At 34.9% G+C, this 16,514-nt stretch overlaps 1 protein-coding gene across 3 annotated transcripts; it reads left to right on the plus strand.

Annotated features, from left to right (window-relative positions):
• Window positions 1–1,329: 1,329 nt before the first annotated feature.
• LOC110914988 (5'-nucleotidase domain-containing protein 4) lies at window positions 1,330–14,627 on the plus strand. Of its 3 annotated transcripts, XM_035987181.1 has the most exons (17): window positions 1,330–1,469; window positions 1,552–1,633; window positions 7,134–7,392; window positions 7,583–7,660; window positions 7,772–7,992; window positions 8,807–8,899; window positions 9,243–9,326; window positions 10,055–10,171; window positions 10,253–10,358; window positions 10,441–10,503; window positions 11,083–11,194; window positions 11,877–11,953; window positions 12,129–12,199; window positions 12,720–12,780; window positions 13,463–13,522; window positions 13,708–13,770; window positions 14,310–14,627. In XM_035987181.1, exons 3-17 carry the CDS (start codon window positions 7,147–7,149, stop codon window positions 14,430–14,432), a joined length of 1,575 nt encoding a protein of 524 aa, XP_035843074.1. In that variant the 5' UTR covers window positions 1,330–1,469; window positions 1,552–1,633; window positions 7,134–7,146; the 3' UTR covers window positions 14,433–14,627. The 3 variants fall into 3 exon arrangements, with proteins under 3 accessions (XP_035843074.1, XP_022015305.1, XP_022015296.1); XM_022159613.2 differs by lacking the exon at window positions 1,552–1,633 and having other exon boundaries at window positions 14,310–14,622; XM_022159604.2 differs by lacking the exons at window positions 1,330–1,469; window positions 1,552–1,633 and adding an exon at window positions 3,821–4,271.
• Window positions 14,628–16,514: the final 1,887 nt, after the last annotated feature.

Raw genomic sequence — 16,514 nt, forward strand, 5'->3', positions numbered from 1 at the left:
GGGTTGGATTACCCTTGTTTTTGGATCGAGGACTTGATGGGAAAATTGACAAATTCTCTGCCATGGAAAATAGAGATCGAAAAGAATTGAATCAAAACGAGAAGATGAGAATAGAAATTGAAGAATCGGTGGGCGCCAATAAAGAAACACTGGTTCGAATGACCGGAATCAATCGGACCTGGGGTTTAGTTCTGCATAAAAGGGTGAGTCCTCTCGTTTGATTCGGGGTTGGCTGTTCTCCTTCTTCGAATGATAACTGCAAAACAAGCAGTCGTTAGACTCGCCACGGGGAGAATGGGGGTTCTCTCCGTGATCACCCTCCGGCGTGAGAATAAGTACAGGTTTCGATGAAGAAGAAGAAGTAATAGTGAAAGTGAAGTGAGAGTAACTTGAGAGATTGTACTTGAATTGTCCTTATTTATAACCGAATTTGGGCGGGAAAGTTTGTTGACGGGAGAGATAACGGAAAGCATTTTCCGTAAGCGGTTATTTTCCTCACCGTTAATCACTAACGTGATGTATATGCACACGGATAGTGGGCATGATCAATGGCTGGGGAGATGCCACGTGGAAAGTGAGCAAGTGTGGATCCTTCTCCATTTTGGTGTCATCATCGTGACCTTGAGGGGTGCTTAGGATGATGCCACGTGGACATCCGGTTATAACCGAATGGTTGTGCATGATAGGGCCCTCTAGAAGATTTACAACTGTAATCCTATGTGGCTCTGTCTCATGTAAATTCTGTTGTAACAGAAAGGTTACTTTCTGTCCAAGTATGGGTGATATTCGCGCGGAGATGTTGTTAGGGCTTTATCCTAACTGTTCCGTTGCATGAGAGTTTGCGCAAGGATGTGTTATTGGTTTTTTTCGACGCGCATATGTTGAAGGTTGTTCTCTTTTAAGTTCCTTCTTTAGAATTAGTGCGCTGCCGCGCAAGGTTCTCTTTAAAGAGGTTTATTGAGGTGAAGATGTGGTCTGGTCCAAAGTGTCTGCGCGAGGTTTTTGGGACCATACCCCTTCATTTTTAAATTTAGATTTTTATGGGTGTAGAACTTGACTACTCTTAAAATGGTTTTTAGCCTATCGCGTTTTTACTTGCTTAACACAACTCGTTAGAATGATAATAATCCTATCAAAACCATTAGACAAACAAATATCTTAAACATTTGGAAAAAAGAAAATAAAACTAAATATCTTAAAGATGCATATTAGATAAACCAAACAAATTATGCTATAAATTGTGTTTTTTTTTTCTCTCTTTAAGTATACACTCACACTCACTTGATAAACATTAGCTGATAAATAAATAAATTGTTTTTTTCTTTGGTTTTGTTTTTTTGCTTCTAATGCTGTTTTACCCCCTCACTATAAATTTGTCACTGCCAAACGATCTTTGTGATCAACAACAGGTTCAAATACTCTCTTCTTCATCCACAGACGAATCTGGTCCTATAAACACCATTCTACAGGTATCTACAATTTCACACTTTTTTCATTCATGTTTAGATATTGTTGTCTTCTTTTTTTTATGATTATATATTTTAACACTAGGCTTTTTATGTTGTGTAAATCACAACTGAGTTGATGATGGTCTAATTTGATTCGAATCGTACGCTTAGCTGCACCATATACGGTAAAGAATCATAAGTCTATGTTGATCTCTTTAGTAATCGATTCTATATTTTACTCTTAAGACATATATTATAATCTCTATATGGATATTTTTATAATAGGGAGTCACGTCTTTAAAATGTGATCATTTTAATCATAATATATGATATGGCCATCTTAATATCACATCCTATCTGAGTGAATTGTGTTAACATATTTTCACAATGGCGATGAAAGGGGCAAGCAGTGGAGAATTTGGTTTCAAAAGTAGAATTTCACATTATGACCTTTTGCGTAAAACACTAAATTAATCTATGCCATTGGATAAAATATGAAATGTGGTTGTTAGGCTCCTTCTTTCGTTATCGAATTATTGGTGCTTATCTAACAAAATACTGATCTTGGAGTATCATATGTACATATCATGAGAAAATATGATATTATACGATACGATATAATATTATATGATATGAATGTCATTGGATAAAATATGAAATGTGGTTGTTAGGCTCCTTCTTTCGTTATCGAATTATCAGTGTTGATCTAACAAAATATTGATCTTGGAGTATCGTATGTATATATCATGACAAAATATGATATTATACGATACGATATAATATTATATGATATGAGATAATATGATACGATACGATATAATATTATATGATATGAGATAATTTCACATCTATTTCACATCTATTAATTCACAAAAAATTATGTGAGTTGAATCTACTATTCAACTTCTTATGGGTTGCTATAGCTTTTTTACAATTGAGTAATGAAAAATACATTTTCCTTCTTTGTTTATTTGTCCAGCCATCAATTGGATAATATGTTTCTACTTTTATCAACTTTTGATTTATGAATAAAAGTACTTAGATCATGTGTAGTGGTAAGTGAAACAAATGCCCCATCCGCATGAAGCGATGCGTGGTCATCTAATAAACAAAGAGACATTATGGGGTTTGAAGTTAAAATGGGTGTAGTACTATGATGTCTCATTCCATTATTAACCAATTATTATTATTAATATTATTTTTTTGTAATTACATCAAATAATATTTCATTAAAACGACGTCTCTCTATTCTGATTGGCCAATTTCATTTGTACCTGACGTTTTTAAAACACGCCAAAACGCAAAAAAGCAAAAACCACGCCCGGGCGTAGTGGTGTGTGAGTGTGTTTGGGCGTTTTTTTGGGTGCTCCATTCCTAAACCACCCTCACTACCGGTGGTCTTATAATTCAATTTTTTTTTATTTGTAATTTTCACCCCTATTGTTATTGTCTTTTACAACTTTGTTATAAAACATTTTATTGTTTATTATTTTTTTATTTTTTAGCTCAATATTTTTCCACTTTCAACTTTGGTTCCATATACTTTTCATATTTTACAAATTTGTCATTTTACGTTTTGATCTAAATTTTACGAATTAACACCATACAACGCGTGTGTGTGGTTCAAAGTGTTTACTTTATTTTATTTTCCAATTTAACAACCATGTCGCAATTCTATGTTTTACGTTTGAGGTTAATTTTTTAAAGTTAGCATGCTGCAATAGACATGTATGATTTAACGTTTTTACACCTACTTTTTATCAGTTTAACAATCCCACCGTAAAATGCGGAATCTTAATACAAGTATTATATAACATGGTATATTATCTTATTATATAAATATTATACTGATAAAAGCTGAATATAGATATAATCACATGACAATAAACACAATATATTTTTAATTAAAGAATCCAAACCTAACCTTACTCACACTCGACTCTTCTCCACCTCATGATAATTCTTCCCACTCATACCAAGACAAAACACACGTGCTACAACCTATGGCTCACATCACAATTCACAAAAGTCAAAAAGTCAAATCACAAGGTACCAATTTAACAACAACTGATGTAAACGAGCCGAGTCAAATCATGGCTCGTTGGTATTTTCTTAAGCTCGAGCTTGGCTCAGGCTCAACTCATTTATTATCTGTTAATTAATATATTAAATGAAAAAAATATAAATAATAGACTTTTCAGGCTCGTAATCTCGATAAGTGAAACTCGGGCTTGAGCTCGTTTATTAAATAAACTTATTTTTAGGTTTGGGGTCGGTTTGTAAACAAGTTTAAATAAGATCGGCTCAGCTTGGTTACACTAAAGCTCGATAAGGCTCGACGAGCCTGACGAGCTTCACATGCCAGGCTCGAGCTCGGGCTTGATAAACAAAGGAGTTTTTATTTTAGACTCAAACTCGACTCGAACTCGATAAGGCTCGACTTGTTTCGAGCTTTTTCTCGAGCCGATCTCGAGTAACTCGCGAGCCGGTCGGCCCGTTTGCACGCCTTACAACAACATAAAAACCAAAGGGCTCAATCTTAACATCATCCCCAATAAACCCACTCCCCCGCCCATCTTCTTCCTCCAATTAACAACATCCATTCTGCATTCTTCCAACCTCTTTATTTTACAAATTGCAATAAGGGGTTCCAATCCCCACGGTTAAACTCACAACTGTCCACCTCACAACAACTTATCCACGTGTCACTAACCGCCACTTTTTATTTAAACCCCTTCAACTATCATAATATCATATTCATCTTATAACTAACCAATTTTTGTTCTTCTGTCTGGCTTCTCAAAAGGATCAACAATTCACAAGGTCTGCTTCATAATTGTTGCTTGCTTGTTTAGTTAATTTGTTTGTTTTTTCGGTTTAATGATCTGCATGTGTTTAGTTAATTTGTTTGTTTTTTCGGTTTAGTGATCTGCATGCAAGTGTTTTTGCTGTTGATCAGTTACATAATCCGAGGTTTTGTGCTTCTTGTTCTAGTGACATTACACGAATGATACCATTTTTGTGTTGATCCGAAAGGAATTTTTCTTTCTGGTTAATGAATTTAACTGTTATATGAAATTATGATATGTGACCTTTTTTTTTTTTTTTTTTTGATATGTGAGATTTTAGTTATTTTGTTTTTATTTACAGACTTGCATGTGTATAGTGTTAAATCTCTTTCAAATGCATCATGTTGCCTCTATCTCTCCTTTCTGCTTGCACTAAGATTGTGAATAATTACTGTTACTTTGAAGGTTGTATTCATTTACTTCAATGTTCATTTAGTTGTTTCTCAAATTTTATTTTATTTTATTTTGTTTTGTCATATCCATTTTAATTTTATGTTGTCATCAGTGGCGGATCCAGAAATTTTTTCCAAGGGGTTCACTTTTTTTAATGCTCCAAATTCACATGTCCGAACATAAAAAAATTCGGGTCGGTTCGACGGTTCGGGTCGGGTAACATTCATCTCATAAGCAGCCTGTATTATTTTTTTATAAACAAAAATCTAGTACATGTACCGATCATCTAACAATTGTGCATAATGTCGGGCTAATCCATTTTCTTCATACCATCATGCTAACACACCTACACACTTGCGTACTCGCACACCTGTACACTTGCAATTGTGTAGGGTTGAATGATCTGGTCATGAACAAGCAGCCTATGCTAATGTACTATTGTACAACCTTTGATTTTGTTAAGCATCAACAATACCAATAGGTTATTTTACTTATGTATTTTTAACAATACATTAATTCTCCTTTTACATCAATTTTCTATGCATTATAAGCAAGATACTGCAATACATATATCTGTTGCTTTTGAACCTTAAGCAGCAAGTGTATAAGCACTCACAAATTTGATGAATAAAAACTTAAGAATACATCTTTCTATGCAGTTAAACTACAAGAAGAAATAGACATACTCCTATAAAAAATTGGCAAAATAATAAAGATTCATAGGCGGATTCAATAAGCAACAAAAAACTAATTTTTTTATTCCTTGAACAAGTTAATATGAATATGAATATGGATATCGAATGCTACATCAAATTGAATGTCAAAATCAACAATTTTTACCTAGAAATTAATTTGAATGCCAAAACAAACGTGTAAATCAACAAACTAAAAGATAAAATCAACAACTTATACTCTTATAGAGTTTAAACGAACCTGGAGGAGTGAAGGGCCGAAGAGAGTGAGTAAGTGAGGGACTGAGGGAAGGCCGGAGGGGCTACGTGACTGAGCCGTTGAGGCTGGAGTGGCTCTGGCAAGTGCTTTTGTGACGATTGGATGAGTGGTAGGACTGATCTGGAGCGGCCGCTGTGTTTAGTGTGTGTTCTGTTCGTGTTTGGGTTTGAGGGTAAACAGAAAAGGGGAAAACTAAACCCTAATGTTTTTTGAGTTTAAAAAAAACGAGAAAAAAGGTATTTACCCGACTCGAACTCGGGATCTCTAGGTTAGGCAGCGCGCATAGTTACCGCCAGACCAATCCATAACTTTATTTATAAGGTTCCCTTTCAAAATATTAAAGGGTTCCTTTAGAAGTTTCTTAATGATTTAACACTATAAGATACGAACTGAACGGGTTCCTGGGAACCCCCTAAAATGCTATAGATCCGCCCCTGGTTGTCATGCATGCATAGTAACATGCATAGTAATGTTATGATCCCGATATCTATTTTTAACAGATTTAGGGTCTGTTTGGTATGGAGTAATGGAATAGAATGGACAAGGTAATGGAATTGATCATTACCATTCCATGTCTTGTTTGGTTACCATGTGTGAATGGAATGAACAATTACTTTTTGTTGTTTGGTATGCGAAAAAAGACGAAGTAATAAAATCATATGGCGGTGGTCAGTGATGGGTGATGATGGTGCGTGGTTCTAGGTGTCAATGGTGGTGGGTGGAGACAACGACGGATCGTGACAATGGTGGTGGTGGTGGTGGATGATGACGGCGGAGGTAAGTGGTGGCGGTGGCAATGGTGGTCGCGGGGGTGGTAGCAGCGGCGACAGTGATCGGAGGTGGTAGCGGTGGTGGTGGTGGGTGGTGGCGGTTGATAGCGGTGGCGGCGGTGATCGGAGGTGGCAGTGGCAATGGTGGCTGCGATCATCGAAGGTGGGTGGTGGCGATGATCGGAGGTGGCAGTGGCGACGGTGGGTGGCGGCGACGGCGATGGCGGGGACAGAGGTGGGTGGCAGCGGTAGGTGGTGGCAGTGGCGGTGGCGGGGGAGGTGGGTGACGGTGGCGGATGACGGTGGTGGGTTGTGGTAGTGGTGGGCGGTGGTGGGTTATGGTGTTGTTAATGAAGGGTGAAGAGAGAATGGAATGAAAAAAAAAAAAGCAGGGGCGACGGATGGAATGATTTTGAGGGAATGGAATGATTTTGAGGGAATGGAATGCATTTTGAAATGGACAATTCTATTCCATCGACCAACCAAACACTCTTTTCTTCGTTCCCTCACAATGGTCTATTTCATTCCACCTCTCATTCCTGCATACCAAACGTTACCTTAGTTTTGCTATTCAAAAAGGGTAGCGGCGCAGCTTGTTGCCCGTTTACCATCTATCTTGATGTAAATTAACAACTATTATATAAATCATGGTTCAATTATTTCTTCTTTAAAGTGTCAGAAAGATGATTTACTGCTTTTTGTTATAAAATTTGTTAAATTAGTTATCAAGCTGCAATGGATGGAGTTATCGGCTTTGAAGATGGTGATGTTGCGAGTTTAATATCGTCTCCTGAAGGAAAGCCAACCATTGATATAGGAAAACAAATCTTCTGTAACAGTGCAGTCAACATGAAAAATATAGTCGCTGTCGGTTTTGACATGGACTATACTTTAGCACAATACAAACCAGATACGTTCGAGTCCCTTGCGTATGACGGGACAATTGAGAAGCTAGTTACCAACCTCGGGTATCCGAAAGAGGTTAGTTTATATAGTTATTTTGGTTCTCTAATTTATAGAGAATTTTTTTTTGTATAATTTTGCAGTTTCATTAACCATGTTAAAATGTCATAGTTAAACTGTATGATCTCAGTTCTTAGGCTGCTAGAAATTATTTAACATTTTATATATGATTTTGTATGTATATTGTGTCTTTTCTGTTTCGGTGCAGCTACTGGAATGGTCGTTTGACTGGACATACATGGTTAGAGGACTCGTGCTCGACAAAAAAAGAGGAAATGTACTGAAGGTTCGTGTTTGTCAAATCGACAAATACCAAACTGAAGTGTTTACAGTAGCATATATTCAGTTAATTACATTTTTTATTTTATTTTTATTTGTGTATCGTTCGCTCTTCCAGATGGACAGGCATAAATATGTGAAAGTAGCATATCATGGATTTCGATTGATATCGAAGAATGAAAAGGTTGCTACGTACGGGAATACTTTCACGAGAGATGCGTTCGATGGGCCCGACTATGCGCACATTGACACCCTTTTTTCACTTGCTGAAGCGTACTTGTTTGCTCAGCTTGTTGATTTTAAGGATAGCAATCCGGAGAAAATGTCAGAAGTAAAAGAGTAAGGGGGACAGATGACTTGAACCTTTAAATTTCTTGAAAATATAGCGTTTAAATATATATTCGATATATGATTGATGCTGTAGTTGTAATCACAGCTTCAGTAATCGGAAACAATGATTCGAGTAAATTTGTTTTTTTATTTATATTTTTATTTACTTGATAACATTTAACTACTTACGCAACACGGGTCTAATTCCGTTTATATAATGAACACTCGTGTAACATGTTGTGAGACTCACTTGATATTGTGTCATAATCACTCTCTCTTTCTAAACCTCCATGTTTGACTTACGAATATCACTTGGTCTTTGTCAATTTAAAAAAAAACAGTAAAAATGATTTGGTTAATTGTTGTCATTGTCTTGGCAATTTCGACACATATGCATACGAATGAGCCCGTTTGGGTTGTGATTTGTTTCCAATGGGTCAAATAAAAAATTGCTAAAAGGGTCGACTGGGTCAAACGGGTGAAAGTCACTCAAATTTTACTTTTAGTCCAAAAAGCCTCCTAAATCACTCTATTCTTAGATTTAGATTATTACTGCAACAGTTTTGACCCGTACTAAAAATGACCCATTTCAACCTTAAACCATTTTGACCCGTTATCCAACTCACTCGTCTTTCCACCTTTATTGAGGATGGACTGGTTCTGATTTCACGCAGGTTCAAGTGATAACCTCTCGTATTAGGTTTTTTTTTTTAACTGTTTTAGAGAATAAACAGGTTTTTTTTTCACATAGTTTTGTCTATACTTGTTTATTATTTGACATTGTGTCTTGGTAAATATTAATGTTTAAAACAATTTCTTGCAGCTACTATTGTATCTACACCGATGTCCGCTCTGCTATCGATATGTGTCACCGTGATGGATCTTTGAAGGAAATGGTTGCAAAAGATCCAAAAAAGTACAGTTTTTTTTTTTTTTTTTTTTTTATATATATATATAATTAGCATATGCTTTCTCTTATAAAGAAAAGTAAAGGTTGGCTTACATTATGTAACTTTATGTTGCAAGACTATAATCTTCTTCTAAGCATGGGTGGAAAATATGGTGCCATGGTGTTGCATGACATGTGATTTTACAAATTATATACACACACACACACACACACACACACACACATATATATATATATATATATATATATATGTGTGTGTGTGTGTGTGTGTGTGTACACATATATGCTTTCCTAGTAGTTCATTGGCTTGTTTTCTGTTTTCTTTTTGCTTAACATGTTTAATTATCAGGTATATTAACAAGGACAATTCTATAGTCCCAATGCTTAAAATGTTAAAAACTTCTGGGCGTGCTGTATTCATGGTGACCAACAGGTATTTCTATATTCTATTTTTTTTTTCTGTAACACATAATTAATGGTGGTGAAATGGAACCCATTTGATTAAGACTGCTTCATTTTTCTATTAGTTATAAAAGTTAGGTTGTATAAATTGGTCATCGGATGGGTATCATGCAATAAACAAGGGTCAAATGATTACGACTATGGGCAGCTTTTTTATATTATTTCAGTCTTAAGTTGTACAACTTTGACAAATAATGTCAAATGGTTAAAGTTCAATCATTTTTCATATCAAGATTACCCATCCCCGGCAACGGCGCCATTTTGATGACTGTCGTGGGTGTCATACAAAAACCTAAATAAACTATGTAGATAGTGTAAATAGGGTATTGAACGAGAGGAGTATGGTGGCAAGTGTTTGTTGATTAAGTATTAAAATTCAATCATGTTTTATATAAAGTTCAAGATTACACATCTTATTCAATCTATTATCTCAAAATATTTGATATGGTTAAATTTTTTTAACAAATTAATATATCCAATTTTTCTTAAATAACTCTTTTCAATATTCAATGTTGTATTCTTAATGCACCTCTAGTTGTTATCTGTAAATAATTATCTAATATTTCAACACCTTCTTTATTCTAATCAATAGTTATACTCGTGTTAATTTCTTGAGTCGAAAATGTAAAAAAAAAAAGACTTATTTATTTGTTGTTCAACGTGTTATAATCCTAGCTAAGATGTGTTAATTTAATGCAGCCTATGGGATTATACGAATGTTGTGATGAATTTTGTATTTGGGGCGCGAACAATGGATGGCGATTCCTCTTTGAGCCTTGATTGGCTCCAACATTTTGATTTTGTCATCACTGGCAGGTTACGGTTTTTACTTTGTTTAAGGATCTTGCTAATATAAGTAATAAAACCATATTCAAATTTAGAAGTTTGTGTATGCAGCGCGAAGCCAGGCTTTTTCCATGATGAAAACCGTGCTAATATTTTTATGGTCGAGACAGACTCGGGGAAGCTTGTTAACACTGACAATGGCACTCCACTTGCTCAGGTTTGTGAGTAGATTTCTTCCGTTCTTTTATACCCCATACATTTCGTTATATTTTTTGAAACGTTTAACTAATTTTCATTAGGTGGGAAGCCCCGCTTTAGAGTTGCCCAATCAGATTCCAAATAAGCATTGCAAGGTGTTTCAGGTACTGTATAATCTATGTATCATATATTTAGGATTTCATATATCTCATTAAAAATTTGATATAATATCATGTTTACTCAACAAAAAATCATAATGATAATTGTACACATTTTTTTTATTTTATGACCTTTTTACCCCTTTCTTACAACTTGCACTAGGGTATGAGAGTTTAGAGTGTAAGAAGAAAGATAAGGGTATAATGGTCATAATATAAGTTGTATTAATAGGATAGATAAATATGAAATTTTAAGTCTTTTGATTCGGCATATTCGACACGATTTGGTTTGGGTTGGGTAAATATGATATTATGCAAGTTTTCAGGGGTGTGTGTGTGTGTGTGTATATGTAAATATGTAAATGTCCCCTTAAATTTCAACGATATCAGGGGCGAAGTATAGAAGGGCCGCACACTTTTCGCTCAGTAGTGTTATATATGTAGTTTTCGTATAGAAAATTTTGGGTATATACGTTTTCGACCTCCTGGTTCTATAAATTTTTTTTGGGTATATACGTTTTGGACCCCCCCCCCCACGTCATTCGGGTCAAGCTTCGCCACTGAACGATGTGACTTTTGTCTCAGGGAGGTAATGTTGGCCATCTGCATAAACTACTTAATGTGGGATCAAGTTCACAGGTTTTGTATGTCGGAGATCATATATACGGGGATATCTTACGGAGCAAAAAAGTTTTGGGTATGAATTTCTTTATTCTTTCATAATTTCATTGTGTTCTTTAGAAGTGTCTATTCTTATAACTCGCATTATGTGGTGGATAAGCCTGACGTGAAATAGGCGGGGTGGGTTAACTAGCGGGTCGTTAATTCATCATAAGAAATAGTATCAACTTCGGGTCACAACGGGCTCTAACCAAAATGGGCTTGGGGTAAACGGGTCGTTCTAGAAAAAAAAAAAGTATCAAAATGGGTCCACTCACTTTATGTTTATATTTAGAGCAAATTGCCAAAATCGTCCATGAGGTTTGGACATGTTTGCCAATGTCAACCAAAACAATTTTTTTGTACCATATTGCCCTTCACTTTTGGGATTTTTTTTGCTACTTTCATCCAAACGTCTAACTTTTTTGCCAAAATCGTCCCTGACATTTGGGATTTTTTGCCATTTTCATCCAAATATTTGACAGAAAAAATAAAGCAAATTAGACTTTTGGATGAAAATGACAAAAAAATCTCCAAAGTGAAGGACTATTTAGTACAAAAAAGTTGTTTTTGATGAAACTGGCAAACATACCTAAACCTCAGGGATGATTTTAGCAATTTACTCTTATATTTATCTACATGCGTCAAGATGATATTATATTACTATGTGTATTTTAATCTCAATCTCAATCTCGTTATAATTAAACTAAATATATCAGGCTGGAGGACAATGCTTATTGTTCCGGAACTTGAAAAGGAGGCTAGAGTTCTCTCGTCCTCGAGGGAGACTCGAAAGGTAATATTTGACTTGTGATATTAAAGAGCGATGAACAAAGTTTCAAATTTTTATATATGACTTGGATTATGATTTATGAACTCTTAAATATATACGTTGAGCCTTATACCGTGGTGAGCTTCTGTTTTTCTTTGCTGTAGAAATAACTGAAACTTGTAAGTTGTAACTTGTGCAGAGACTCCAACTGCTAAGAAGTGAGCGAGATCAAATCGAAGATCAAACCCATCATTTGAAGTGGTCCCTTGAGTACGTATATTGATAATAAGTGTGCCAAATATGAATACAAAGCCATATTTTTTGTTATGAATCATATTTTTTAATAGGAATAATGAATTTTAATAATCCCAACTATTAGCCGTTGGCCTGCAACAGTCCTAACTTCAAAATGACAAGTGGTGGTCCCACCGTTTCATATATTGTAAACCAATGGACCTTTACTAACAGGACCTTAATTTCTTTTTGTCCCCTTTACCTTTTCTGTTGGTAAAGGTCTATTGGTTTACATGTAAAAAGATGGGACCATCACTAATTATTTTTTAAGTTGGGACCGTTGCTGGCCAACAGCTAATAATTGGGATTATTAAAATCCATTGTTCCTTTTTAATAATATGATTTTGGTGGTCTTACGGATTAAATGTTCTCTTTGGGCCATCTTTGGCATGTTTGACCCTTTCCCAATTAAATAATCTTTCGACTTTTACCTATTTGACCCGTTAGAGACGAAACACAACCGTATGGTTTTCTGAATCAAGTTGTTTTTTCTCAGGCATGGAAATCTGGATGCTGGTGAAAGAGAAAAGCTCACTTCAAATCTTGAAGTACTTCAGGTTGGTGTAGGACGATAAATTCTAAATGGTTTGTAGAATAAAAAATCATTTTATTATATCACAACCATACACACTAGACATTTTATAGTAAGCGGTTTCATAGTGTTACACTATGTTCCCGAGTCTCATTTATTAGGGGGAGGGGAAGGAAAATTTTCTCTCCTAATCTCTCCAATTTGGGAGGATGAATATATGGTCATATTTGGTCATATTTTCTTCCCTTTTCCCTCCCCTCCCCTGTTAAATGAGACTCGGGAACATGGTTTTTCATATTTTCATCTCTTTTCTCTCCCTTCCCCCTGTTAAATGAGACTCGGGAACAGAAAGACGTATTCTTAATGCATAAAACCCTATAAATCATTTTATTCTAAGTATTAAATAATTACAGAAATAATATAACATCACAACCATACACACTAGATTTTTATAGAAAGATTAGAAAATATTTGGAAAAAAGTTCATCAACCCAACCCAACCCAACCTGACATGGCCCGACAAATACCAAAAGTTACATGCTATGACTCGTTACCCAACCCGCCTAACACAGTCGTTTTGCCACCTCTAGTTTAGTAATACACATGGTTTTTTCCTTTTTTGAATATCCTTTTATAACCTATTAACTTAGAATTTTTGCAAGTGTCTATGAACCATGATCCACTTTGTTTCTTATTATTTTGCATAGGTTCAAGGTGCCCGTGTTCGTGCATCACATCAAGAGTCTCAAAAAAGTTTCCATCAGAAGGTAATCAGTTCTGTATGGATCTTAACTTTTTATGGATATCTGTTCCCGTACCTATTTATTTTTTCAACAAAAAAAAAAAAAAAAAAAAAAAAACCATTTGAATATATATTTCCCTGAATATCATTGAATCTATTACTTTTTTGTACATTTTTTTACTAGTGACATGCTTATTCTGTTATCCACAGTTCCATCCCGTGTGGGGCCAGCTTATGAAAACCGGTTATCAAAACTCCCGCTTTGCACACCAGGTTAGTTTACAGTCTTAGTGTCTTACTTTATATCCTTTACAAGTAGTGGTTGTAATTTCAACACGTTGATTCGGGTTAAAAAAAACAAACGGGTCATATATGTTTAACGGGCAAAGATGCATATTTTGTATTCTGTCCTAAATCTTTTTTTAATCTAAAAGAAGCTATATTGTATTAGTAGTTTAATATGACAGTTTTTTGTAATCATTTAAAACATTAATTAGTTATAAAGTTAAAAACAAGGACAAAAGGTGTTGATGTGTCACTAATAGCCCAAATAGGGGTGTAAACGAGACGAGCAGTTTGCGAGCTACTCAAGATCGACTCGTTAAAAGCTCGAACCAAGCTTAAACGTAAGTAATAAACAAACCGAGCACAAGCTCGAAAAGTTGCTCATGAGCTGAGCTCAAGCTTTAGACATAAAGTAAAAAAACAAGTCAAAATCTAACTCTTTTAAGTTGAACGAGCCAAGCTTGGGCTGGTTTGCAACTCTAGGCTCGATCCGTTTTGCGGGTTACTGAAAGTTTTGAATGATGTAGGTGGAGAGATTTGCTTGTCTGTACACAAGTCAAGTTGGCAACCTGGGGTTATACCCTCCGGCGAAATACTACAGGCCCGGTGAGGACTTAATGGCACATGAGTCGGATGTACTCACAAAGTAAAAAAGCATAGTATGTTGTTATGATACTCTCTCAGTTCCAAATGCATGCTGAGTTAAACCCGACCCGAACCGAGTCTCAGCCAATTAGTTTGTTTGTTTGTTTGTTGTGTGCTGTGTATGTCTATGACTCCATGCTTGTTAGTGTCAGTTGTTCTTTTCTGCATATTGTTGTTTAAATTCAAAACAATAGGCACAAGTGATGATGTTCCCCAAACCGGTAAAATCCAACCCAAAGGGCAAAGAATTTGAAATGAAAATGGTTATTTCTCAAAATTCAATTCCGATCATCCAAATTACAAGAGAAATACATAAATAGAGACTGAAATTCGAAATGGGCCACAAAAAGGCCATGGGCCAAACACAAGCCAAAAACAAAATGCATAAAACACCGAAAAAACATAAAAAGTGTCCAAAACTCCCATTAGAATGCGTTTTTAGAGTGAAACTTGGACAAGGCCCCTTCCGGGTCCTTGCCATGACGTGCTCCTCATTTCAAGCTTTGATTTAACTGGTTAAACGCCTAAAACGGAGACCCGTAGCCAAAGCTATGCTCGTTTTCGTAGAACACCTTTGGAAGCTCGATTATGGGCCTTCAGAAATGTCATGGCCCGATCCTCTACACTCAATAATTATGACTGAAGACTTAACGGGTCAACTCGTCTTGTTTTGACCAGAATCTCACCTTCTAATTGGTGTGTTCAGTGTTGGTAACTCGGTTGGTTTATGTTTTATTTCTAACGGGCTGGGAAGGAAACGGATCAATTGAGTCAAAAAGAGGTAAAATTGCTTTATTAAAGAAAACTAGGTGTTTTTTACGTCGCGTGTTACCGCAAAACGAAGAAAATGATAACGTAAAACAAACTTTATTTGAAAATGTAGCATGTTGTTTAGAAAGCCTAACCGTTTGAATTGGTTCAGATGATATCATCATACCATATTACGATACCAAATAAATACTTTTTTGGAATATAAATTCGTTTTTAATAAAACTTATATTGATCGAGGGTAAAAATTAAACAAAATTGCATACTTAAGCTTAAAAAAATAACGAAAATAAGTTATTAAAGAAATATCAAATTATTAACTGAGAAAGCAAAGATAAATTTAAAAAAAAAAGAGAGAGAGAAAAGAAGTATTAAAACAAAAATAAATGATATGGTTTTAGAAAAGGAAAAAATGAAAATATGTTAAAAGCTAAAAGTAAATATTATAATAAAAGTAAAAACTGAAAATATGTTAAAAGTTAAAAGAAATTATAAAAAATAATATATTGATATCATAAAATATTAAAAAGCTACATATTATTTTAAATTTAAAATTACTATTCATAGTAGTTCGTAAACTATACATATAATAGTGTTATTATGGTTTTGGGTAAATTTGACAATACGCAATTTTTTTTTGAAAGGCAGACTTCAATAACAGAACCCGAACCCGAAAACCGGGACGGAAAACAACAACAAACAAGCTACATAATTACAAATTTACACCAATCCGACCACGCTATCGACCCGTACTTAGACCTATGTTTAAACCATAAGAAACTCGCCGATCTAACCTCGCTAAAAACACTATTAACGCAACACCTTTTACCGTTAAAACGAAGATTATTCCTGGCAAGCCATAAAAACCAGCACGCGGACACCAGTACCCCTTGAACAGCAACCTTTTCCTTCACACCCAAGTTGCCACAGTTATGCCATTATTTTAACGTAATTTAAGTAATGCTTCTCTTTCACATGGTGTCTTGATTTTAGAATTTTTTTTTTAAATTTTTGTCATTTAATTTTTTAATTTCTTAAATAATTAGGATTTTTAACTACTCAGACTTTAAATTATCTAATTACTAGATTAGGGACCTGTGTATTACACAGGTAATTAAATGTTTTTTAAAAATATTAATTTTAAATAACATGTCATATAATTTTGAAAATCTATAATTTATTAGAAGTTGACATGTGACATCGAATATTTAATATGAGAAAGAGACAGAATGTACAAACAAACTGATTATTTCTAAAAAGTTCTGAAAGTTTTGCTATCATTTAAATTTCTGAAATGAATTCAACTCTTATTAAAGTTA

Source organism: Helianthus annuus, chromosome 2, assembly GCF_002127325.2.
Source record: "Helianthus annuus cultivar XRQ/B chromosome 2, HanXRQr2.0-SUNRISE, whole genome shotgun sequence".
NCBI lineage: Eukaryota > Viridiplantae > Streptophyta > Magnoliopsida > Asterales > Asteraceae > Helianthus > Helianthus annuus.